The 27,250-nt window shown below is 37.1% G+C and overlaps 2 protein-coding genes across 3 annotated transcripts in view; one reads left to right on the top strand and one right to left on the bottom strand.

Moving 5' to 3' along the window:
- Window positions 1-8,662: 8,662 nt before the first annotated feature.
- TWF1 (twinfilin actin binding protein 1) lies at window positions 8,663-21,136 on the bottom strand. Its single transcript, XM_072972964.1, has 9 exons — window positions 21,017-21,136; window positions 19,315-19,392; window positions 17,157-17,335; window positions 15,903-15,998; window positions 14,623-14,727; window positions 12,789-12,914; window positions 12,366-12,516; window positions 12,074-12,195; window positions 8,663-10,826 (listed from the first exon to the last, which is right to left on the bottom strand). Exons 1-9 carry the CDS (start codon window positions 21,039-21,041, stop codon window positions 10,656-10,658), a joined length of 1,053 nt encoding a protein of 350 aa, XP_072829065.1. The 5' UTR covers window positions 21,042-21,136; the 3' UTR covers window positions 8,663-10,655.
- Window positions 21,137-21,231: 95 nt separating this feature from the next.
- Window positions 21,232-27,250, top strand: part of TMEM117 (transmembrane protein 117) — a 442,837-nt gene continuing 436,818 nt past the window's right edge. Inside the window, exons 1-2 of one of the 2 annotated variants that reach the window (XM_031683081.2) lie at window positions 21,232-21,498; window positions 21,842-21,864. The gene's annotated coding sequence lies outside the window, so the exon portion shown is untranslated. The remainder of the gene's footprint in view (window positions 21,499-21,841; window positions 21,865-27,250) is intronic. The other variant, XM_072972955.1, reaches the window with a different exon arrangement.

Genomic DNA, 27,250 nt, shown 5'->3' with positions numbered 1-27,250 from the left:
GGTTGTGCTAATTTTTTATGCAGCAATAGAAAATGAATGTGATAATCCCATGATGATTCTCCCATGGGGATATCCCATCGTGATCACAGATTCTGTCCACAGTACCAAGTGTCTGCTGTTATTCATTCATTCAGTAATCTTCATATCATTATTTCTTTCATTAACACACACAAAACAGGAGTATGTAGAGTGAGCTATAGTAAAAGATGATCATCCTCTGTATTACATTGTTTAGACCTTCCTAAATGCTTTCTTGGGAAACAAAGATAGTACACCTTTCAAATCACCCTTATCAACTAAGTTCTTGAGCAGAAAGAAACATTTACTAGTGGAAAAGGAAAATAAAGAAAAACACTTAGTCACACTCATCACACTAATCTCAACAGGAACTCACATCATTTGAGGCACAGTTTAGCTTCTAACTCTGAAAATAATTATGTTATTTTAAAATATAATGATAATTTAACTATTTCTTGAAATAAAAGCATATATGTAAAATGGCATATATGTAGCTCTGGTTATGGACTGTGACCAAACCATATTACAAATTTTTAAGTGAGTAAGCCATTTCATTGATTTTGAACATTTCATAGTATCATTTGGTAGATGTTTCTGTTCCACTGAATGGAATTAATATCAGATTTACCAAAATTAGTCGTGGCTGCTCTCTCAAGACAAGACTGTACCTTAACTCTTGAAAGCGGCAATACAGTAAATCCAAGATTCTGAAGCAAGTGTCAACCACACTGTTTCATGCCTGATGGTGTCTGACACATCGCGGCCCCCTGAGCTTGTGTGACTGACGTAGCCCTGGGGATGAACAACAGGCTGCCCTCAGCTCACAGCTGCACAGGACTTGACTAAAGTTCCCAGGAGAATAATGTACAGGCTCTTTTCACTGTTTCCTCAAGGCAGAATTTAATGGCTTGTGGTGACATCTAGTTGAAATATTTTCTTAACTTCATTTGGAATGTGCTTCCCCCTAATCTTTTATAGAAACAGAAAAAAATTAAACAGATTTTGGGGGAAAAAATGTTTGGCAGAGGCTTTGTTTGCAAGCTTTGATGTGAACGTTTAATGTTCCCTTCAACAACATTGTGCAAAGCACTTTGCTGTTCACCAGAAACTAACACAACATTGTAAATCAGCTATACTTCAATAATAACAGTAATAAAAAGCCAATTGCACATCCAAAGCTTTTGTTCTCTAGGAGCTGGCTCTCAGGAGAAACTATCTGTTCAGATGGAGGTGATAATATTCAAGGAAATAAGTAAGACAATATCGGGTAGTGAAAAGTGTTAAGGAAACATTAAAATTATGTAGTGTGAGAGAGAGACTCCCTTGGCTAAGATTTAACAGCACCCAAGTTAAAAAGAAGAAGAAGAAAAAGAAGAAGAAAGAGGCTACCAGTACATAGTCTCAGAAAGGACTAAAATGGACTGTCACTTTAATAGAGAAAATAAAAAACTTCAACTGAATCAAGTTTTATTTGTGTGTTAGGCTGTGTTATCAGAGGCCCTTGGGTAAGACTTTGTCACAAAGTCTCTACTACCATTTTGGGAAAAGGAATACTGTGTTTCAGATTATGTCAGATATTTTTTTCCTCTGCTGGCTATTTATGCTTCAGGGTAATTTGGTGAAGATAGTGACTAGGAGCATCTAACCCGTTTGCCTTGCACTGATGTCATGTTTATCTGGCAGCCTTTTCTTTTCATTTTGATTTCTTGTCTGGATTTGCCTTTTAGAAGACGATGCACAGTGACAAAGACTGTTACAACCTACATAGTTTCTATTGCAGACAGTGTTTTTATGATGAGTAAAATTATATTTTGGTTTATCCTGAAGTCTTTTGAGAGTTTTGATAGTATGAATTAAACTTCAGAGACTGATTATCTTAGACTGTCCCACAATGCTGACATCCAAACCCAAGACTGAGTGACCCTTTCTCCTGCTCCAGCCATTCTAATAGCCAAATGGTGTCTTCACCTCTTTTAAGAATTAAAAAGCAGTTAACTCTTTGGTGGTAATCATGTTGCAATATATAAGTATATCAAATCAACATGTTGTACACGAATTTACACGTTATATGTCAATTGTATCTTAATAAAGCTGGGGAAAAAAGAATTAAAAAATTAAACAGGGACTACATCTTTAGCCCTTCCTCCCCCCTATAAAATGTCTAAATAATGACAGCACTTTTATTGTAAAAAGATGCATATCCCCATCATATATTTTGAAGGAAGACTAGCATCCTTCTTCATAGTGATAACAGAGCTTGACTATATGATAAGTTAATGAGTGGCCTTAAAAATGTTGACCAATATCTGTTTAAAAATAAACTCAATATCACTTCCATTAGTGGCATCCATTAGTCAAATATTCTTAAACCAATTCATAAGTTAGTAGAGGAAACATGCTATAGCTTACTCTCTTAAACACATTAGGAAGCCCTGCCATATTAAGATTCTATTTTGGCCAAGAAAGATCAATAGTAACACCTGCCATTAAATATTCAGGCCCAGAAAATGCTAAAGGAGCTCCAAAAATTTGCCTGTCCCTAAAAAATAAAGAAAAGGCTGGCAAAAAATGTCAGAATTGATGTTTTCCGAACTGGAGACTAATCAAGTCTCGCAGCAATCCCAAGAGCATTTATTCAAGGAAAACAGCTGAATCCCAGTAAAAGCAGCAAGCTTTGTGGCGTTCTAACTTAACCCTAGTTCCATCCCCTGCTTCCTAGCTAGGCAGTAGCCTTGAAAAATAACAGCCCACATTTGTGGTGCCAGAGGGAACAGAACAGAGCTTATTCTGAAAGAATGATAATTATTTGACCTGTCTGGTGGTTCCCTGGAAGACCCCATTCAAAGGCTTATCTTTATTTGACCGAACTGAAGCTAATCTAGTGCTAAAAGCCTCTGTGTGGAGTCATTTGTCAAACCATTTACTGGCAAATGTTTTAATCATAGCTGCCTGAGGTGATGAGTAACATTTGGGACAAACACTAGGCTAAACAAAAAACTTGAAAAACTGAGGAATAAGATGTCTATTAAGGCTTTGAAAGTCCCAACATATTCCCAGGAGCCTAGAAAGCCATATACAAGGCCATACACATGCTCAAAAAACCTAAGGAGGCCCTACGCTCTCACTGTTGGCTGAACTTCAGGCTTTGTACAAGCCAGAAGTGAAGACTAAGAGTCTAAACTGCCTGGCTGAGTGTGTACGGAGCGTCTCAACATGCATACAGAGCCTGTGGCAAAAACTGGGAGATTTACTGGTTTCGAATATTTGAGGAATCTCTATCCATTCATTAGCTGATGACTAAGCTGAGTAGTGATTTCAGTGGCCACACATCACAAAGAATACAGACTTCACAAAGTTAGTTCATTATAGTCACTAAATAACCAATCACTCAAACAATTAGCAAAAACAACAAACCTTGGGGGAGGGAGCAGATTCTAATGTTCCAAGTTGTCAAATTATATTATTTTCAATGCTCAGTTTTCAACAAAAAATATACTAGACATGCAAAGAAACATTAAAGCATGGCCCATATCCAGGAAAAATGAAGGTCAATAAAAACTCTACCTAAGGAAGCCCAGCTGTTGTACTTACTAGACAGAGACTTCAAATGAGCTATTTTAAATACGCTCAAGAGCTAAAGGAGATCATGTGTAAAGAACTAAAGGAGAGTATGAGAACGTCTTACCAAACTGAGACTATCAATAAAGAGATATAAATCATAAAAAGAAGAGAAATAGAAATCCTGAAGTTGAAAAGTAAAATAACTGGAGTGACAAATTTACTAGGTGACCTAATGAGCAGATTGGAGCAGGCAAAAAAAAAAAAAATCGACAGCCTTGAAGATAAATCAGTTGAGGAACAGAAAGAAAAAAGAATGAAGATAACTGAGCAGATCCTCAGAGACCTGTGGGATACCTTCAAGATAGCCAACATGTAGGATGGAGTCCCAGAAGGAGAGGTGAGGAAGTGTCAGAAAGAATACTTGAAGAAAGAATGGCCAAAAACTTATCAAATTTGATGGCAAACAATCCATACATCTAAGAAAGTAACAACTGCAAGTAGGATCAACTCAAAGAGATCAACTTCTAGACACATCATAATCAAAGACAATCTAGAAAGCAGCAAGAAAAGAGATTCAGCAGGTATAAGGGATCCTCAATAAGATCAATTAGCTGATGTCTCATCAGAAACCATGGAGGCCAGAAGGCAGTAGGAGGACATATTCAAAGTGTTGGGAGAAAAAGAATGTCAACCAGTAATTCTAACAAAACTATACTTCAGTACTGAAGGAGAAAACAAGACATTCCCAGATAAACAAAAGTTGAGAGAATTTGTTATAAGAAAAATCTGCCCTTTGAGAAAAGAGGGGATCCTCCTTCTGATGAAGGAGGTCTAAACAAAACAAAACGAAACAACCAAAAACAACAAAAATCCTACAGTTCATATCATATAGAATAGCCAAAAATAGCCAAAATATTCTTTAAAAAGAAGGGCAAAGTTGGAGGACTCACACCTCCCAATTATGAAAATACAATAAAGAAGACAGTGTGAGGCTGGCGTAAGGATAGACATCTAGATCAATGACATAGACTTGAAAGTCCAGAAATCTCACATATATGGTCAATCGTTTGCCAAGACTATTCAGTCGAGGAAAGAGTAGTATTTCAACACATAGTGCTGGGACAACTGGATGTCTACCTAGAAGGGAATGAAGTTGGACCCCTGCCTCATGTCATACACAAAATTAACTCAAAATGGATGGAACACCTACAGGTAAGAGCTAAACTTGTAAAATTCTTAGAAGAAAACAGTTGTAAATATTTGTGACCCTAGGTTAGGCAACAGTTTTTTAGATCTGACACCAAAAACACAAGAAAGAAAAGGATAAATTAGGCTTCATCAGAATTAAAAACTCTTTTGTGTATTAAAGGACATTATCAAGAAAGTGAAAAAACAATCTGTAGAATGGCACATTTAAAAATCCTGTATGCGATTAGAATCTACTATTCAGAATATATAAAGCACTCCTACAAGTCAATAATAAAAATACAAATAATTTTAAAATTAGGCAAAGGATCTGAATAGAAATTTCTCCGAGGAAGACGAATGGCCAGTAAGCACATGAAAAGGTGCTTAGCAGCATTAGTCTTTAGGGAAATGCAAAGCCAAACCACAATAAGATACCTCTTCACACCCACTAGGATGGCTATAATAATGAACAAATATTGGTGAGGATACAGGAAAATTGGAACCCTGTACATTGCTGATGGAATGTAGATGGTACAGCCACTGTGGAAAAGTTTGGTAGTTCTTCAAAAAGTTAACCATAGAATTACCAATGACACAACAATTCCACTCTTGGGTGTGTATCCAAAAGAACTGAAAACAGGTGCTCAAAAGAAACACATGTAACCCTTTTGTTCATGGCTTCTTCTAGAATTGGCAAATGGCCCCAGGAAAACATAACCCCAGATGCTAGGGTCATCTCTATTTTTTCCCATATCTTGGTTCTATACTTCATCACCCCCTTATTAGGACCCTGATGACTTTGAGCAAACATTTTCCCCTAGTTTTCCTCAGGGAGAGTTTTGACTGAATTACCTGTTCTGCTCCTAGTGAAAGTAGAATACTGATTCTATCCATAATACTTTTCTTTCAAGACCTGCGTATCTTATCTAGTTATGGGGTTTCAAGTGTCATCCACACGCATATGACTAGGCCTTTGTAGCTCTCATCTTTAGCCAGCCAGCCTGAAATACACTTTTCTCCCAAACAAATTGCACTTCTTGGAATTTCTTAAACGTGACATGGCTATCTGTGTATTTGGGCCAACTGTCCACCCTTCTATTCCACTTGGAATGCTCTTCCCTGCCTTGTCCACCTGGCAAACTCACATCAGTTCTTTAAGATTCAATGCAGATATCCACTCCACAAAGCCTTCACTGATTCCCCAGGTAGAAATAGTTGCCCCTCTTCTGTGTTCCCATAGTATCCCAGGAATAAATAATAATAGTAATAATAATAATAATAATAATAATAATTAGTAATAATATATTAATGTATAAAATTGTAATTTTTGAAAGTTGTATATTGCACTATTTTTATTACACAATTATGAGCACTGTTCAAAGTGCTTCCCCTCTATTATTTAATCCTCATAAATCCTATAAATTTAGTAATATTATGATCTACATTTGAAGGATGAGGAAAGTAAGTGAAGTAACTCGCCCAAGATTATGCACCTAATAAATTGCAGAGCTGGGATTTTAACTCAGGTATCTGACATCAGTCTGTAACCTTTACCACTATGCTGCCTGTCGTCATATCAATCATAATCGTCTTCTCTGTCATTTGTTGAGAGCTGACTGTCATGCCAAGCACTGCTAAGAGCATGACCTCTAATAACCCTGTAATGTAGATCTTCTTTTTATCTTATTGAGGAAATTGATGCCCAGAAGTTTAAGTGACTTCTCCCTTCTGTTCATTGTGTTAGACTGCAATTCTCCTCTCTTCCTTGTATCCATGACCTTTGCAGTATGATCTTGTGACTCTTCCCATCAAGAGGTAAGTTTTCATTTCCCCTGTCTTTAGATCCAGAATGGTCTTGTAACTTGCTTTGGTTGATAGAATGCAGGAAAAGTGATGTTTCAGGTCCAAGCCCGGGCCCCAGGAGCCCTTGTGCACTACTTTGCTCTCTCCCTCTCTCTCTCTCGACTGCTGCGGCCACAAGAATAAGCCAGAGCTAATACAGTGCCACTGAAAGACCATGCGGAGCAGACAGAGGTCATCCTAGACCAGCCAACCTGCCAGCTGACCACCGACGTAGGAGAGGTCAGGCAACTGTGGATCTGTGGAAATTGATTGCTATTTTAAACCATGACATCTGGGGGTAGTTGGTTACACATTAGTGTGGCAGCAATACATAACTGATTCAGTCATACAGCCAGGAAGCAGCATCGTCACACACACAGGCATCCATAAAGATACGACCCGTGTTGTCTCATCTTCACAGCTTGATTAATAGGAAACTAAGATGTTAACGTAACCCCGGTTTATGGCTTGTCTCTTCCTGTTAAGCATCCAGAGTTTTACAAGGCACTACAGCCTGGCCAAAGTCTAGCGAATGCGGACGGTTGTGGATCAGCACGTGCATTTGAGTAGGAATTGACCTTTGGGCTTTCTGGGACAGAGTTGGCTGAATGAGGATCCCCACTGGAAGACACTGGCCGCTCAGGAACGAGTCAGTCCTGGAGTCTCCTGTACAGAAACTACGGTCTTCCGAGGGCAAGACGCTCTGCCAGTGCAAGTAGTGTTTGCTCTGCCCAGAAACACAGCGGCGGTGGCTGGAGCCCCTGTGCTGAGCTTATGACTGCTTGATGTGCTCCTTCCCCCACTGCCCAAGGAAAGGCAAAGTCTCATTCTTTCATTTATTCAATAAATAACGTGTTCACTATGTCCTAGATGCTGTTGGAGGTGCTGAAGAGGCATCAATGAATAAAGCCAGGTCCCTTCCCCCAACTGAGTTTGTATTTTAGTGGAGGAGACAAACAATATATACATAGATAACATAATTCCTAAGTGCTAGGAGGAAAGATGAAGCAGGATGAAGGTGAGAGAGGGACGGGGGTACAATCAGATTGGGAGGTCAGGAAGGGCTTTTCTAGGATGACACTTGAGCAGAGACCTGCATTAAGTGAGGAAGGAAGACGTTGATATTGTATAAGACACAGCACAACGTTCCTCAGGCAGCGATGTGCTTGGTCCTTTAGAGGCACAGCCAGCAGCTGAGCTGGAGCAGACTGATTAAGGGAGGTGGGGAGCCATGGGCCAAGTCATGCAGAAGCTATGTTACTGTTGATGGTAACTATATACCAATACACAAGAATACTTATGCAGCTTGTTGACTGAGTGGCTGGAGGTGGGGGGAGAGGAACTTCAATTGACATAATTTAAGGCAAACTGTACCCAGTCACGGCTATACATGAAACATACCTGGAACTGTATGATTCCCGTGATTCCAAATCTCTGGACATGAAGCCCCCATCAGTACTGAAAAAACAAAATAAAACCCTCCCACCCTCACAATATATGGCTGCGTATGCAGAGAAAATGTGTATAAGGGTATATATCAAACTACAATAGAGACCTCAGGCTCATTATTTTAGTTCTGAGTTAGAAATGCATTCAAGAATTAACTTTTTTAAAAAAGGCTTCAAAATCAGCCCTTTTAAGGACAATTCTCCATCTTTGTAAAGCTGCTACCAAAGACATCCACTTTGTAATGCTGCCCTAATAAAAAGGGCCAATTTGACACCAAATCACAAACCGGAGCGTGCATTCAGTATTTGCTGACCACCTCGTAACAGCTTAGCGTCAAGTCCGCTGGCCACCCTACTGCACTGCTGTCACAGCAGGAACTGTCCAGCTCATGGCACTTCCATCACTGCTGCAGTAGTGGGAATGTTCTAACCTATTACGCACACTATTGATACAACTTGCCTAGGTTTTGAGCTATTTGAAAATCCTTTTTGATTTAGATAGGTTAATTAAATTAGATGAATGGGCGTTTAACCTATTACCAGGTATTGAAGACTTATTCAAACACTGGAAAAAAGCTGTACTAGAAAACCAACTTAGTACACAATTTAAAGAGAAAAAATTTTATTGCGATATAAAATGTACTTATAAAATGTCCACAGAAGGCATGTAATTCTCCACTGCTATATAAATTTACTGGGAATATTTTATTCACCTTCTATTGTTATGACATCACCTGAAACATACTGTAAACGACGGGTTACACTCTATCACAAATGCATCACTGATTTCCAACAATCATTGGTTTAATAGTAATTAAAGATTACATAATCACATCTAAATTCTGGAATGTCCACTTAACTTTCATGTAGTGTAGTAGAAGTTAAGGGTATAATTGCACATGGACCCACTACTAAATTATTTTATGCCTTCAAGACAGGTTAACATTCTTCCTCACTGAAAGTAACAGCTTCAGCAGCTTGGTCTATGATAGACAACACAAATCCAGGACTCAATGCAGTAGTGTGTGTGTTTGTGTGTGTGTGTGCACGCGCCCACGTGCACCCACAGAAAAACGTAAAGTGTATCTTTCATAAACAAGTGCAACGTTACTGCCAATTAGTCTGCATGTTTAAATATTATAGTCTGATTATCTGTAAACAAACAAAACCTCACACAAATACTCTTAATTCTAGGGGGAAAAACAATCTGTCAACGCATAATAAAATAATTACTCTAACGTGCTTTACTTGAACACACATTGAGTTTCTGAAAGGTGCATATATTACCTTAGATAATAAAGTGTAAAAATGAGTGTTTCATATTTTATACTATGAATGTGCATTTCTGATATTTGTTTTATGCAGCACAACGTTTAGATCAAGAAATTCTAAGTCCTGGATCCCCACGGTTCACTTAGAAAACTCCTCAAAATGATGGCTCTGGCAGCAGGTTTACCGGATTCAACATGACAAAGTGTTCCAGCCCCTACTACTTCAAGTAGCAAAGAAAATGAGGCTCAAAATCTCTGTAGGTTGTAACCGAAAATGCAAAGCTTTAGAAAACAGTTAAATGTGTTTTGAAATAAGATATAAATTGAAACAAGATTCTTAAGTGCTTATCTGTGTTACACTGATGAGCACTAGGAGTTTAAAAGAATTCTGTTAAATCTGAGTATTTGCCCAAAAGTGACAAAAAACACAATTTGCCTATAAATACGGTGTTGGAGAAAAATCAATCTTGATGTTTAAAACTTTTTCTACATTGCCTTTAGTTTGTTTGCTTTTGAATAATATTAATATTCAACTGAACATAAATATTTGGCCTCACACTACTTACATGAAATGACTTACTTTTGAAATGGAAAATGCTTCAAGCACTGGAAAGAGAGTTTCCTAAAGCTGTTTAAATGTGTCTTTCAAAGTCATCAGAAATCCTGCAGTATAGAAAATATCTGGTACCCTTTAGGCTTCAGAGTGAGCTGATCTTCTGAAATTTTAATGCCATTTAAAAAACCAAAGAAGTCAAACAGAAAAGACTGCTGCAATAAACCACTGGTTCTCAAAGTGAGCAGACACGACCCCAAGGTCTGAGCAAGCACTGCTCCTCATGGTGAGCAACGTTCCCGCTTTTCCTAGGCACGTGAAGCTTTCAGCTTAGAAAATAATCTATCCTGGTCCCTAACATATTCATTAAGTGGAATGAATATTTTAAGGTCTTTCTCTCTCCCTTAAAAAAAAAAAAAGATGCCTCACTAAAGAGTAATAAGAATTGCATCTTACTTTTAGACATTAGACTCTCTGAAATTGGCCCAACTGTATAAAATTTTAAGAATTATGTGAAAGTGTGGAATCATCGTTATGAAAACTGTGACGAAATTAAACATCATGACGTCAAACCCTTTTCTAGCTTTAACTCAAAATTAGAAACCATGAGTCTTCTATTACATTAACTTTAAAAACACACAGAAGTGAAAAGTGCTAATTTTCAAAAAGTACAATTTTTCCCCCACTATTTATCAACATGGAATGATTTCAGTTCTCCTGTACTAAAAGCTGGACTTTTAAAAAACTAGTATTGTAATAGCTAATATCATAATTTTAATCAGTAGTGGCTTCAGTTTCAGCCGGACCCCTAATTAGTCTTCGAATTCCTCTTTTCCCTGGAGGACCTTTTGGTTTTGCAAAACTCTGCTTATGTGCGTGCTGCTTGGGGTGGACTTCTTCATAAAGGAAGTCTGCAGTCAGCTCATCCCCGTCATCTATCTCGATCTGTGAGAGACGAAATTAGCACCGTGTGACGCAGTGCGGAAAAACACAACATTCAAAACCTAAGACACGCGACGAGCCAGTTTTCAGGTCTGAATACTCATGGATAAATACATAATACCCATTCCAGCAAGAGAGAACCAGGGACCACGTGCAAAGAGTTTCACTTCCATCCTTTCTGGGGGGAGGGGGCTAAATGAGCTGCTTGAATATGTAATTAGTTCACTCATCTTCTATTTGGTTCCCTCTTTCTCCTCTAATTTAACTAATGTTTAACAGTAGGATGGTAGCAGTCCCTACTATGTTGTCCAGCTGTTCTGCTCTGGTCCACTACATCTGTTCCAAGAGACGTTACTCACGGCCCCGAGTCACTTGAAATCGCTACAGCAGGGGCTGACAAACTATGGCCTGCAGGCCAAATCTAGCTCAAGTTAAGAGTGTGTTTACATTTTTAAAGGGTTGTAAAAACAAACAAAATAATAAAACAAAGAAGAATTATGTGACAAAGACCATATGTGCCCTGGCAAATCCTAAAATATTTATTATCTGGTCCTCTGGCAGTTTGTAAGGACCTGTGTTTTAAGAGTTAAAGGGCTCAAGAATAAACTATATTTTTCTCCTTGCCCTCACCTCCATTTAAGAAAATAAATTTAAGAAAACTGGTAACTTAGCTCCCCAAATTGCTATGTTTATGCCTATTCTCTCCCCCAAACTGGAAAAATCCTCCACTATCTCATGATTCGGTTATAAATGGAGACTACAGCTTATTAATAACACGCCTTGAGGCAATCACAAGTGTGTTGCTCTGGCAGCACGGTCCAACAGAACATTCTGCAATGTGGAAATGTTCTCTCAATTCTGCACCATCCAGTACAGCATCACTGGTCACACGTGGCTTAATGGAACACTTGAAATGTGGCTAGTGCTTTTAAGGGACTGAATTTTACATTGATTTAATTTTTATTTATATTTAAACAGCCACAAGCAGCTTGTAGCCACATATTAGAGAATATAGATTATAGCAGACTGGGGTCATGACAGGTCATTCCCAAGCACTTAGAGGCATTCCTAAGGATTCATGATATGAACCAAAAAAAAGGACTTTCACTTGTGTATCACAATATATCATGAACTACATGAAGAAGACAATAAAAATCTAGCAAAAACTAAAAAGGCAAAATAAATAGGTAGGTATTAAATACATAAATAAGACAAACTCCGTAAAATAAATTAGATAAATAGGTAGTTACCTTTCTAATGACATCCATTTGTAGCTGTCTTTCTACGATTTCTAGCAAAGGGCTCTTGCAGCTAGAATACAGCATTCGTTCTCTTATACTGCATGTGTATCCAGGCATTGAATAAATAAAAACTGTAAATTAAAATAATAACAAATCCAATTAGCAGCATATCCATTAGAGCACATTCTAAACCTCACAGAACTACAACTAAGCCCTCTGGCCAAGAAGTAACAAAGAAGATAGTGATGAAATATCAGTGAGCAAACTGAAAGTAACACGTTAAAAAAGACGTATCACCTACCTATAGACTCCAAATAGTCTCCTTCATGGGAATGTTTATACAGAAAGAAATGGTAGCGTGCTGAATCCTTGGGAATCCTCTTTGGCAGATCTTTCAGTTCTGTATTTATTGTGTTGGCCAAAATTATAATTTCATTTTTTATATCTATTTCCTGTCAATAAGAAACAAGAATACATTCATTAGAACAGATACACAAAAATTTAAAATTTATAATTAAAAAAGTAGGAGACAAGGGGAAACTGACACAGTTTACAATTTCACTTTTTCCATAGCGAACGTATATTGTTTTTATAGTTTAAAAAACATGAATAAAAAATAATCAGGAAACAAATGAAAAGATTTTAAATCCATTAAAAGTAAACCTTTGTCCAAGCCATAAGCTACCAAGAAAAGCTATCTCGTAACAATCACTACGTCTCTTACCAACTGCACGTAGTTGAGCTGTCTGTTATTCAATTTTTCCAAGGCCTGAAAAGCTTCTCGAGAAATAGGAAATGCTACTCCTTGTAGTGTTTGATGCTTCGTGTCCACACTCACGTCAGTTTGTACCTAGTACAACAGATTTAATTTACCAGTGACGTTTAGCAGTTAGCAGTGACAGGTGGCAAAGAAAAGAAAATTCAGCCTCTACAGAGTGAGCGCCATTCCACCCCTGCCTATTTTTTGTAAATGTAATTAAAAGTAACACTATTAACTTAAAAAGCAAATTATTTTTTCACATTTGTTTCAGGTTCTGCTAGCACTTTGTCAACATGCACAGTGTATGACACGTTTTGATGAAAATGCTGGAAGTGAGTATCTGAGAGAGTGTGCAATGTTAGTGAGACTGTGGGGGTTTTGTTTATATGTTTAGTTTGGCACAATTGCCATGAGCTACATAAGCTCTTTGAAGCGTCGTCAGATTACACCTTTAATTACAAAATTTTACTTAATGAAATTACGAACAGTGTGAGATATATACAATACGTATAGAGCTTTATTTTGTTCTGTTAAACATAAAATGCAACACAAATACCATGCACTGACTTGAAAGGAGTACAAACAGTATACAAAGACACACACAGCTCAACAAATTATACTACTGCAGAAGTTCCAAACTTAGAGCTTTCATGACTAGGAACACAGGTGTGCATGTACTGGAAGACGAGAAGAGTACTTCAAGAAAGCTTTCAGTGCACATATTTAAGACTTTTATACTCAATAAATGATAACTTGGAATAGGGTCTCATTTGCAGTGTTGCAACAGAAAGTCAAATAGAAATTTTACTTAAAAAAAAAAATGAATGGAGATTCTACAGCATAAATGGTACTGGATAATGAAAACATCATGGAACACATGCAAATGCATACCCCAGTATGATCCTCTGGGTTCTGATTGCAAGGAATAAAACAGACTATCAAACTTGTAAAAAAAAAAAAAAATCATGTAAAAGCCCCTACTCAAATACCTTGAGTTAAAATAATAGAAGGATGGATCCTTGCTATCAGGTCAATATAAAATAATATTCAGTCACTTTCCAGACTGATGCTTACTAGTCTGGTACTCAGACAAGTAAATAGTGGTTTCTGCTACGTGTTCTTTTCTGTAAAATCCTGGTAGAAATACAGTAGCTACTCCAGTTTATAATTAGAATGGCTGCAGTAAATACATCAGAAATATGATAAACTATAATATGGATGAAATGTATTGATTCTAATATGCTAAATGACCACTCAACCATCTCCCATATATATATACACACACACATATATATATATATATATATATACACACAACCCCCATCCAAGTAGTGTCCATAGAAATTAATTTATAGAGGTTCTAGAAATCCTAAACACACTATAGCCCTTATGTTTTACTCTCTTTAGTCATCAGTATTCTCTGAAATAGCAAAACAAACCTTCCTTAGGCAATGCATTAGATATAATATCCTTCACACTAAATGGGTAACACGCTTTTCCCATTTAGTTAGCATTCAGAGTACAAAGTTAAATACAGTTGTACTTCTGGCAGGAAGGTTACTAATCTATCACATACATTATAAAGACAGGAGAAAGCTATGTATGAAATTGACATGAGGTTTAATGTTCACTTTTAACTTTTTCCTGAAAACACACTGAGCACAGTCTTGTCTCTAAAGTAAACAGAATAAATGTAAACTATCTAATCTGTTTATTCCCTAGTTACTACTACATCTATTAATTAAAAATGACACTTTATGCACTTGAAATCTTGCAGGGTTTCAAAATGATAATTTACCTCATTAATTTTAATCTGTCGTAATTCTTCCTCAGCTGCAGTCAGTGGGGCAGGAGAAGACTGTGACAGCAGGTATTTTTTATATCCATGTAATGATACATCTTCCTATAAAGCACAGAAATCGACTGTTACTAGGTGTGAGGGTACTTCGTTTTAGGCAAAATAAAATTATTAACTTAACAGAAAATATTTTAACTGAAAATAAATAATAACTAGAATTTTACTAGTTCTTCTTTTTATAAATCTTCTACCGGTTTCAAAAAATTTTAAGGAGAGTTGCTACTCTTCATTTCCTAATGTTTTATAATTCCTAACTCTTTTGTATGAGTGTGGTGGTGGTTAACGCCAGCCACATGATGAACCTGGTCATGCTTCAAGTCTGGAGGACAATTATAATTAACCTTCTGGGAAAGCCTGCCCCATAATCATTCAGTAATCAACATATTCAGATTCTCAATTCTGTATTATAATTACTATATAACTTCTCTATAACTATTCATAGAAAATAATTATAGTTCTTATTTAAAAGAAAAAATATTCTAAAAAAGGTTTAATTCTTATGAAAATGTGGTCTGGAAGACTGAGAATAGAACTAAGAAACCAGGTCATCTCACAATCAACACGAATAAGCGAAGTATTTCCATCTAGTCTTGTGCTCTGTCCACCAGACTGTTTCTCCCTGAATCTGAATAAAAGCTCTAAGCAACAAAAGAGCCCATTCAAAAAATACATCACAATTTTCTTAATTTTTGTGTATACTTATAAATACATGTATTTAACATATAAATTTTATAACAAAGTAAATTTAGTCATAACTTAACTAATTAAATGTATTAATTAATCAACAATTACCCCAAGTATCAATTTACCCGCCTCAATGTTCTGGTTTAAATAATACAGTTACTGCTTCCATAGCATGAGTATAAAAGTCCAAAATATCTAAAAATTACTATCTCTTGTTAGTAGTCCTTCGTTTTTCTAAGTCTACTTCCCCATCCTTAAAATGGAAAGGCTGAACTACATGAGGGGTTGAACTAGATGACTTTCGAGATATTCTAGTTTTTGATGACTAACAGAGGACATTTCAACATATTTTAAAAGGGTAAACATGGTGCCTCAGTTAACTTGCATGTCATGTGAAATTTAACAATATTTTCTCTTATTCTTATGTTTACAGATTCACCAATCAGAATTCACATGAATTACCTCATTACCTAAGAGTTCTCTACTTGTTTTAATTGCAAGATATAGGATGCACATCAAAGTATACGTTTTTGTACCTTTACTGTTCCAAATAATTCGTCCTTAATGTGGCCACCCCCAAACTCCTTTTTCAGAGTTGCTCTTGTTGCTGCATACAACATTTTTTGACGAACCTAGAGATTGTGAAAGTTTACTTGTAAGTTTATAGGTGAAAACTATCATTACAAAAGAGAGCACTTTATGAATGCATTAAAATCTTGAAATACATTAAGAAAATACACTGTGACAAAACTGATGTCCATCAACTGTAACATGATGAAGCATGTGTATACAAATAACCATCTAACATCGGCATCTAAAATATCAATGGCTACTAAAGTAGATCTCAATTTGTAAGTCATTTTTCACTAATTAGAAAAAAACTAAATTTTAAAAAATTACTCATTTTTCAAAGTATAAAATGATTCAAGAATAAGAAGAAAATTACTTAAAACACTAATTTAAATCAAAATGAAACAACTTTGATACTGACATTTTACTCAAAGCGTGTATAGGTCAGATGTTACTAATTAAGTTGATTAAAAGTCAAATGTTCATGCCATATCTATGGCATAAACCATTCTACAAGGGACAGAGATAAAAAGAACTACAATATATACTATTATTAAAGAGTCCAACAGCATCTCCGGAAAACAACCAAACATAACTGCTAACCAATAGAAATCTCCTCATAATTTTGCACTGTCAAATCCAGTATTTCTTTCAGACAGGATATATAGAATTAAATAGGAGGATGACTTTTGAGAATGATATCTACATAACTTTAAAAATTATTATTGTTCACAAGAAATGAGATTAATCTTTAAAATATTGGGCAGTATCCATATATTAATTTTTTACTTTGTTCTATTAATCAGTCTACTATCACTCCTAAAAGAAATACTTGTTTGTGTGTACACCCAACACCTGAATGGTAGCTATTAAAAATATTTAACATAACATTCAGTTAGTTCCCAGAATTATTACACTTATTACTCTCAGAGCAAAGTAGTAAAGTTTATTCTCCAAAGATCCATAGTCATTTCTAATTGCCGCAAATTTTAAAATTTAAAACCAGTAACAATTCTATTGATTTCAATCAAGGTCAAGACTTCTAAATCTAAGTACATTACTTCTAGATACACATTACCAATCCAAGGATTTTTTCCCATGGTCATTCCCTTCTATGGGAAATGACTACTGCTTCTTAACTTTCTCTTAGCCTAGGAATATTTCAGAAAAAAAATTTTTCTAGCATTTAATGTTAAACAAGTTACAAAAAAATTACTTACATGAGAATGGTCTGGAGACCACGCAATGAATATCCATTCATATCCCTGGGCGTTCTGAGAATCTAATCTGAATAATATATAGCATGGTTGTTTGTCCTCCAACAGGGGTAAAACAAAGGAATCATAATCCTTATCCCAGGCGTCTGAAGGCTGCCTACATGATCCAATCACAAGTTTCTCTATGAGGAACAAATTTAAAAGACATATGAATGGTCTGAAATACCAAATGGTAGAGTAATGAAGAATGGAAGAATAAATTAATAAATAGTTAGTTCTTAATTGCTATTACTCACATCAAAAAATAGATAAGGACAAAGGTTGTAACACAGAATATAATTTTAAATATAAAGCACCATTAAAAACAGATATAAAAATTATGACCAGCATAGTTAAAATAATGTTATTAAAAACATAAGAAAAGAATATATAAAACTGATTATAAATAGTTGAGTTGGTGGTTGAAGAAAGGGTGACTATATTCCATTTTAAATGTTTATGCTTTAAATTATCACCAAAACATATTTAACTAAGTGTTCCACCACTCAAAGATATAATTTCTAAAATTAACATTGAATTGTACAGTTCAGACATGCTATATAAAAACATGGTTAGCTCCTATTTGGCGATAATACTACAAATTTAAAAATCTGTCCAGAAGCATAAACTGGTACAGCCACTTTGGGGCACTACTGGCAGAACCAAGTAAAACTGCGAATGTATTCTGCATAGAGAATCTCTTGCACATATATACAAAGGTGTTTGCTGCAGCACTATAAAATAATAGTGGAAACTGAAAAGAGCCTAAATGTCCATCAATAAGATATATAATATGTAGCACAGTCATACAATAAAATTCTATGAATATTTAAAAGAATTAGTGAGCCCCTATCAAAACAAATTATAAAAATGTTAACAGAAAAAGAAATAACGCAGAAAAAGATGTCAGTTTATGTGAATCTAAAAATTCAAAACAGTATACTATATGTTACTTAGGGGTACATATAAAAAACAGATTGCACAAATATAAAATCCCTAATATAGCTGCCTCAGGAGAAGGAGGTCAAGAAGTAAAACTGTTTAAAGCAAATGTTCTCATACCACAAAAACATTAAATTAGAAAAAAGCTTGAAGTAAACATGATAAAATGTTATCAGTTTATTAAGAGATAAAAGTATTTATTATATTATTTATTCTTCATAGTTCCTGTATTTAAAATTTTTTCTCAAAACAAAACCAAAGCCAGAAAATAATGATATAGGAAATACTGTCATTTTCTTTCTGTAGAGATGTTAGATACGTTTTTCCATTTTACTTATTTAACCTAGACAGGAAGTGATGACATTTAAAATCTGAGTTCAACAGTTCTAAAATAAGTTGCTTTACAGTAGATGTTTATTCCCACTGAGTGTAATATACGTAGAACTGTGTATTTCTCAAATTATGTTGACATTTTTAAAATATAAGAGAAAATGGAAAGCAAAGTAGATTTAGATATTTTTCCAAAACAAAATATTTCAAGGTACTTAAGAAATTAGGCCAATGGAAAATTTTAACATACTCATTTGTGATTAAGCAGTTATAATATTTATTGTTCACACTCAAATCTATTCTTCCAGACAACAAATTTTCATGCTTACAGCTTTATTGTGAAAGGATCAAGGTATATAGTTTGTTACAACCTCAGAACTTTTCCCTCAAACGAAAAAGGAGAGTCATTTCTGCAGCATACATTACAGTCAAGTCGAGAAAATGGGAGAGTCTGAAATTCTTTCTTTCTATTTCAAAACTAACTTTACTGAATTAACAGTTCACAAGTAATTATTTTTTTGGATAATCACCTGTTACTGATTTCCATTCCAGAGATGCAAGCGCTGACATTAGATAGAGACTGTGGTACAGAAACTGAGCACAAAAAGTCAAAAAGGAAGATGTCACACCAAAAAACATCTTTTTGTTTCCTTGACAGTCAACTACAGAATTCAGAAGTCAAGTAGGGGCCTGTGGGACATTCTCAAAATGTACAGGATCCAAGTTAACTAAAGACAAGCTTTGAACTTGCTTCACATTTATTAATAGTCCAAATCACAATGACTTAGAAATTTAAAAATGTAACACCCAATAATCCAAGAACAAACAAAATTTAAAATATTTAACTAACCATTTTCAATAGATATTTTCAGAACTCTGTATTTTCCATTTCTTGCTCTGGCAAAGATATCTTTAACATCTTCACTTGCTGTGGAAAAAGATAAAGAAAAGTAAACCTATTTTTTATCCTTACGTATTAATACTTTTTAATGCTACTTGAATAGGAAAAAAAAAACCAAAATACAATACAAAGGAAAAAGTTTTGAGTACACAGTAGCCTCTTATCATCAGTAATTAAAATTATAAAACTTAGAAGGTTTAACATAGTAGACATTGTATACAGTTCAGAAATATAAATATTAATGTTTTGAAAGTACATTAATTTTATCTGTTTTAACTACATAATTCTATACCAGAAAACACTGGGAATATATTAAAGTTCCTCAAACCCAACAATGAGCCAATCACAATTCTTAAAAACAATTTTATCGCTTGTTTGAAAAGTGCTAAAAACCTGCTTTCATTCTCTTCTGGTCCAATTTCAACCTTATGATAAACAAAGGCAATTTTCACACTGAAAACAACAATAAATGTCAGATATCCTACCCTGATTAACGAAAAAGTCAATAAAAATCATTCAAGCTTATACTTCTGGTCACACTTTTCTAACTTGTATTTCTCAAAAATCGGGAGTAATCTCCCTGAGCAAATATATATTTAATAACCTATCCTTTCTGTTCCTATTAAAGCTTCAATGTCGTTCTAATTTTGTTTGGGTTGTATATTGACTGCATGAACCACTATTTAACAGTGCTTGCTATAAAGCTCAAGCATGTTAAAGTCGGTAATTACATACTTACATATATCAAAACTAACGCAGACAAATAAAGCAATGCTTTTAGAGTTGAGATTATTTTGTTTGTGTGTGCAGGGGGAGGTGTCAAAGACCCTTAACAACAAAACACAATTAGGTATTCATCTGGGGAGAGATTTCGCTGTCTATTAACAGGAAGAGCGTATGTTTATATTAGAACTCGTTAAGTGATCCTGAGTAACCCCGGGATATATCATTTGATTCTGATGAGGTGAGCGCTTTCAGACTGCCCATTTTCAAACCAGGAAATAATATAGGGCAAATACAATCGCACATTCAACTGTCTGCACGGGATGATTAAGTGCGGCCACACAGATTAGACTTTTCAGTTCCCTGGGGAGTACTTAAGAGCGATCAAAACGTCTCATACTCGGCATACACACAACGGTGCTGATGTTCCTATTTGGGAAGAAAACGCGAAAGAGTTTGGAAAGCACCCTTACTGGAAAGAAAAAGATTCCCGCATCTTCCTTTTTATCATCAAAATCCTGCAACAACTCCTCTGAAACGTAAAAAAGAAAATTCGCCCAGCTCTCGGCAGCAAAAGGAGCCCCAGGCTCCTCCACTGTTCCGGGTCTTCCCTACGCGGTAAGAAGGGGGAAAGTTGGGCTAGCGGCGGCGGCGGTGGAAGGCACGCCCCCTTCACCCCAGCCGCCTCGGCTCCAGCGAATTTCGGGTCCGTCGGCAACGTGGCGGCGGCCGGCCCGGGCGCGGAGGGAGGCAGGCCGGGAGCGCCCGGGACACGGGAGCGCCGAGAGGCGCAGAGGCCCGGCTCGCCCCCCGAGACCGGCGCCCTGTGCCCCGCGCCCGACTCCGGCCCTGCCCGTCCCGCCGCCAGCCCGGCTGGCCGGGCGCCCCCCGGGAGCCCCTTCCCCGCGGGCGGCGCGGGCGCCGTTACCTTGGATGCCGGTCTGGTGGGACATGGCGGCGGCCGCGGGCTCCCGGCTCCCGTGCTGAAATGCAGCGAGCGGCCCCGGCCGGCGGCTCCAGGAAGTGGAGGCTCCTCCGCCGGCCCCGGCGCGTCATCGGCCTGCGACCCGCCGCCGCCCCGCCCCGCCCCGCGCTGCCTGCGGCGTCCCCGCGCCCCCCTCCCCGCCGCCGCCACCCGCGCCATCTCCGCGCGGCTGGGCTGCAGGTCCACGTCCCCCTGGCCCTCAACGCCAGCCCTCGGCCGGGGGGGTCACTGCCGTCCGTGTTCGCCGCCGCTTCTCGCGCTCCGCCACGGTGAAGCTCAACGGGGCCAGCAGGATGGCTTTGCCCTCGGGGGGTCTGCCCTCCAAGGACCCTGCCGACCCCGCCATTCACTGATTCTGCAAAAGGATGCTCAAAAACGGAAAGGGACATTTTACTGACGTTTTCCGCCTTAAAAAGATGTGCACGGTATCCTTCTTGGTTTGCTCTTCCTGTAATCTAACTTACAATTGAATGTCAAGAGTCACTCCCTGCGCGGTTTTTAAAAATGAGAATCGATTGTCGGTCTCCCGTCAAAATCCCCCGCGCTTTTAAATGCAGTTAATCTCGAAATGTTAACTTTTCGTTCTTTAGATGCGCACGTTTAGAGACCAAATTTCCTTTTCTTTTCGTTCCAAAAAGAAAGTGCCACCAAGAACGACAAGATTAGCAGACTTGAGTGTTCCTCTGTGATCAAGTTCTATCATTGAGACCATAATAGTGCCCTGCTTTAGATTGGCCTTTTATTCCTTAATCGGGTAATTATTTCAAGATTCACGTGGATACATTTGCAAGGTAACAACTGATATTATTAAAAATTCTTTTCCCTTTTTTTTTTTCGCTTTTATGAACGTGTATTTCCCTTTCCAGGGGAAGTTTTAGTAGTTATTTTTTGTACTGCTTGTCCAGGACTCCTAGATTACAGTTTCCTAGGTAGAAACCTTGGTCATATGTTTTTAGGGCCTTGAACTGAGAGATACACAGGAGTACAATATGTTTATCAACAAATAGTTTGCTCAGGCCAATACTATAAATGTAAGCTTACAAAATCACTCTTCAAATGCAGTGTATTTTTATTTAGTTAACTAGCAGGTGGGCAATTGTTTTTCTTTACAAGGATCACAGTAAACAAGTTGGCCATGTTCTGCTCTTGGTTATTTAAGCTCTATTTCTCAACACATTCTCATATTGTGGAATAACCAAAATTTAATCTGAGTTTTATAACATGTTTGCCTTTAAGAAATGTAGGGAGGAGTTTCATTCTAACCAGTTTCTTCCTGACGCAACGGTTCACCCTGATTTACCAGTTTTGATAGCATTGTTGAGCACAGAGAATACTGCAGTTCATCGCAGTTTTCTGACTGATTCATATCCTGGTGACTAGGGAAAATTACTTGAGGAAGTTGGTGTTACTCATAGTACTGATGATAAAAAAATAACTCTCCCATATTCATGCTTAGAAAAGACTCCTGTAGGTTCAGCCCTGAAGAGGAGAAAAGTCCAGGTAGATTGGATAAGACCACCAGGGCATGCACCAGAAAATGCTTATTTTCTGCTCGTATAGTTGTTTGAGTTAAAACCACAAAGTGGATAGAGTATATAGCTCAGTGGCAGAGTGCATGCCTAGCATGCATGAGGTCCTGCGTTCAATCCCCAGTACCTCCATTGAGTAAATAAGTAAGTAAGCCTAATTTTCCTCCCCCAACCCCTGCAAAAACAAAAGACCTGCAAGGGCCGTGGGTGCATTATTTCTGAAATAACAAAGTTCCTCTAGCAAAACAGGAAATCTCAGAAGGGAAAATGGTTGCCAAGCCGTGAACAGCATAACCAAAATGATCTTTTTACTGTCCCTCAGCATTTCAACATATTAGATTAAGGAATTAGAAATAGTTTAGATTAGAAGAAATTAAATAATTTTCTCTATTTTACTATATTTATGTGTGTGCAAAAAATGGATTCGTGATGCCTTCATAGGATGTTTTATAAAAATGTTTCTGGTCGATATTGACAGTACACTTAAATCTCACTAATTTTTTATGTCTGATGTTTATTTCAGTTTGGGTTTAAGTTTGGCATTGTACTAACGTTAGAGAAATGGTTTGTTGAGTATATAGAGTGCTGGTGATGCATATATGTTAACTATTAATTTAAGAGAACAGATTGTATTAGTAACCTGTTTGGTTAATCTCTTTTGCTTACATCTTAAATTTGATTTCAACCGTATGACTTGTCACCTTGACTTTTTAAAAAATTGTGATGAAATACACATAACATTAAATCTACCATCTTAACCATTTTTAAGTGTTTGATTCAACAGTGTTAAATATATTCATCTTGTTGTGCAACCAACCTCCAAAACTCATCATCTTGCAAAATTGATTGAAATGCATATTAACATTAAACAATTTTCCACTCCCACCAAACCTCCAGGCTCTGGCAAACAACATTCTATATCTGTCTCTATGAATTTGGCTATTCTTAGTAGCTCATAAAAGTGATGTCATATAGTATTTATCCTTTTCTGACTGGCTTATTTCACTCAGCATAATATTGTCAAGTTTCATCCATCCTATAGCATGTAGAATTTCCTTCCTTTTGAAGGCTAAATAATATTCCAGTGTAGTCATACACATTTTGTTCCTCAATGGACGCTCAAGCTGCTTCCACTTTTTTGGTTATTATTAATAATACTGCTGTGAACATGGTTGTACAAATATTTCTTTGAGTTCTTGCTTTCAGTTCTTTCAGACATATAGCCAGAAGTGGGATTGCTAGATCATATGGTAATTCTGTCTTAAATTTTTTGAGGAAACTGCATCCTATCTTCCATAGTAGCTGCATCATTTTACGTCCCAACCAACAGTACACAAAGCTTCTAGTTTCTCCACATCTTTGCCAACATTTGTTATTCTCTGTTCTGGTTTGTTTTTATGGTAATCCTCCTAATGGATGTGAGGTGGTATCTCATTGTGGGTTTGATTAACATTTCACTGGTGATCAATGATACTGAGCATCTTTTCATATATTTATTGGCCATTTGTATATATTCTTTGGAGAAATGCCTGTTCAGGTCATTTTTAAATTAGGTTGTTTGTTTTGATGTTGAGTTGTAGGAGAACTTCATATATCCTGGATATTGACCCCTTATCAGATATATAATTTGGAAATATTTTCTCCAATTCTGTAGGTTTCATTTTTATTCTGTTGATTGTGTCTTTTGATGCACAAAAGTTTTTGATTTTGATGTAGTCCAATATATCTTATTTTTGTTGTTTCTCCCCTTCATTTTATACTATCTTTGCTAATCTTCTGAATATCTTCTAGCTTTCCTTCCCTAAATTCCTACTAAATGTCTTGTAAATAACATCTACACTTTTCTATATACACTTTCCACCTCTCACTGCTTAAATCCATGATTTCCAAACTGTGTATTGAGGTGCCATAGGTACAGTGAGCTCATGCGAGTGCCTGGAGAATATTGTAAAACTGTGAGGGAGACACAGTTGTACTTGATGTTTTTCTGACACCACACAAAATATTAGCTCGAGATAGTTTACAGTTTCACCATTAGATCACTCTCCGTTCCTTTCCATAATGTCATATCTTTGAAAAGCTGGATGAATATTCAGTGCTTGCTGTGATAAAAGCAATTACAGGGCAAAAGTCAATCTGGAACAGGAAATGACAGTGGTGAGCATCTTATCTAATTCTAAAATTTAGGAAGTTCTGTAGTGTGTACAAGATGCATACATCCCACTAGTAAGTAACTGTGATTATTTAAAAGTAAAATTAAATATTTTTTCTTTCAATTTTTATGCATTACTTTTTCAAACAGCTACTAACATGTTAGCACATAAATACTGATTAAGTTGTTTGAAACTGACTACTTAATAAACTGAATTGTTAAGTTTTTCTTTTGACCTAAGAATACTACAGAAAAAAAATCACTGAAATATGAAAAGCCCCATAAACTGAGAAAGTTTGGGAATCTCTGCCTTACAGCCTTTGCATATGGCTTTCTCCATACCACTCTATCCAAAGTATTTTCTTGGATATGAACCTACATCTTCCTTCCTGATAGCAAAATCAATTTATTTAATTTGCAGATGTTTTATTAGTTTCCTATAGCTGCTAGTTAACAAGTTAGCACAAAATGGGTGGCCTAAAACAACAGAGCTTTATTCTCTCACAGTTTGAGAGTCAAGAAGTCCCAAATCAGAGCTACCATCCTTCTGGAGGCTCTAAGGGAGAATCTTTCCTTACCTCTTCCAGCTTCTGGTGGCTGGTGGCATCCTTGACTTGTGGCCACATCACTCTAGTGTCTGCCTCTGTGATCACATTGCTTCCTGCTCTTTTGTGGGTCTCAAATCTTCCTCTGCCTGACTTTTGTAAGGACACTTGTCATTGGATTTCAGACCCACTCAGATAATCCAAGATGGTCTCCTCATTTCAATGTCCTTAACTTAATTGCATATGCAAAGACCCTTTTTCCGAATTAGGTAGAATACACAGGTTCCAAAATTAGGATGTGGACATATCTTTGGGGGGTTACTATTCAATCATCAACCCGCTACAGGTGTCTGAGGATTTCAGTACTCTTGTTCACTGCTTCTTCTTCACATACTCCTTTTTCTCTTCTTTGATACCGCCCTAAAGTGATCTTCCTCTTAACTTGACTGGGCCACAGTGCCCAGAGTATTATTGTCAAACATTATTCTGCATGTTACCCTGAGGGTGTTTTCTGGAGATGAGCATTTAAGTTGGTTGACTTTGAGTAAAGCAGATCATCCTCCTTAATGTGGTGAGTCTTATCCAATTAGTTGAAGACCTTGTTAGAGCAAAGACTGACCTCTCCAGAGCAGGAAGGCATTCTGCCAGCAGACTACCTTCGGACTTGAACTGAAACTCTTCCCTGAATCTCCAGTCTGCAGGATTACCCCATCAGATTTTGGACTTGCCAAGTCTCCACAACTGTCTAAGCCAATTGCTTAAAATGACTCTTTCTGTGTATGTACACATCCCGTTGATTCTGTTTCTCTGGCGAATCCTAATACCCTTTAACTCATTCTCTGTCTTCTCTACTTCATTTTGCCAGCATATGTGAAAAATGAGTTCATTGTATCTTCAGCAAACTGGCTCTACTTTAGACTTCAGTGTTTCTCAATGTGATAGCATCACTTAAAAGCAGGCTCTTCTAATCTGCCACACAGCTGCCTCCAGACCGGGGAGGCCTTGCTTGCACTAACCACATCGTCGGTATCACATACAAAATGAACATTGATCATAATTAAAATGCTTGAATTTGGAACAGTGAAACTGGACTCTTCCATATTCAGTCTATATTCACTCTTGCCAATTACTTAGCAAAGTTCGTGAAGTGAAGCATTAAACAGAGAGCGCAATTAATGTTAAAAAAATAAATTATCCCATTTACTACCAGTCCCTCACTTGTGCCTCTTTCAAATCTTCGCATCCAGTTGTTTTCCAAATCGTATGGATTCAACTGGTTTTGCTTCTGAGAGCAAGACCCATCTTTGTGTTCTCTTTTTCTGTGTCTCATTGCTCTGCCCTTCTTATCTTATATTATTTTCTGTACTGACCCCACATTAACACATCCATACTCAGTTGTTGAGTTCATTTCCCGAAATGTTCTTCTGACTGGTCAGTCCCCCGTGTGCTGCCTCTCCGTGCCTACAGATACGGTCCAAGCTCAGCTTGGTACCCAAGGCCCTCTGCAGTGTCTTTCCTAGCTGTGTCCTATGCCCCAGTCAGACTACACTGCATTGTATTATGCTGTTTTCCTGATCTAGAAGACAGCTCCTGACTCCCTAGCTACACACTCAGCGCTTTCTCTGCTGTCTCTGCCTTTTAATATTTCACCCATCCTTTGGAGCCGTATTAACTTCCACAAAGCCTTTCTTAACTCTCAATATATATGAAGTCCTTCAGATGCCTTTAGCTCTGTGCCCTCTATTCTAACACTTCTCTTATTCTTTCCTATAGTCACAGATGGACATTGAACTCACCCCAGTCCTCCTATGAGACTGTATATTCCTTGATGTCAAGGACATTATCTTGCTCGTTTTTCATCTCACATGTATTTATTACTCATTCATTCTTTTGTTTTTTTCTTCAATACACTATGTTCTCAAATTGCAAACAGAATCCTGATTCACAGTGC

This window comes from Vicugna pacos, chromosome 12 (assembly GCF_048564905.1).
Source record: "Vicugna pacos chromosome 12, VicPac4, whole genome shotgun sequence".
Lineage (NCBI taxonomy): Eukaryota > Metazoa > Chordata > Mammalia > Artiodactyla > Camelidae > Vicugna > Vicugna pacos.
This window is presented reverse-complemented; position numbering and strand designations above follow the sequence as displayed.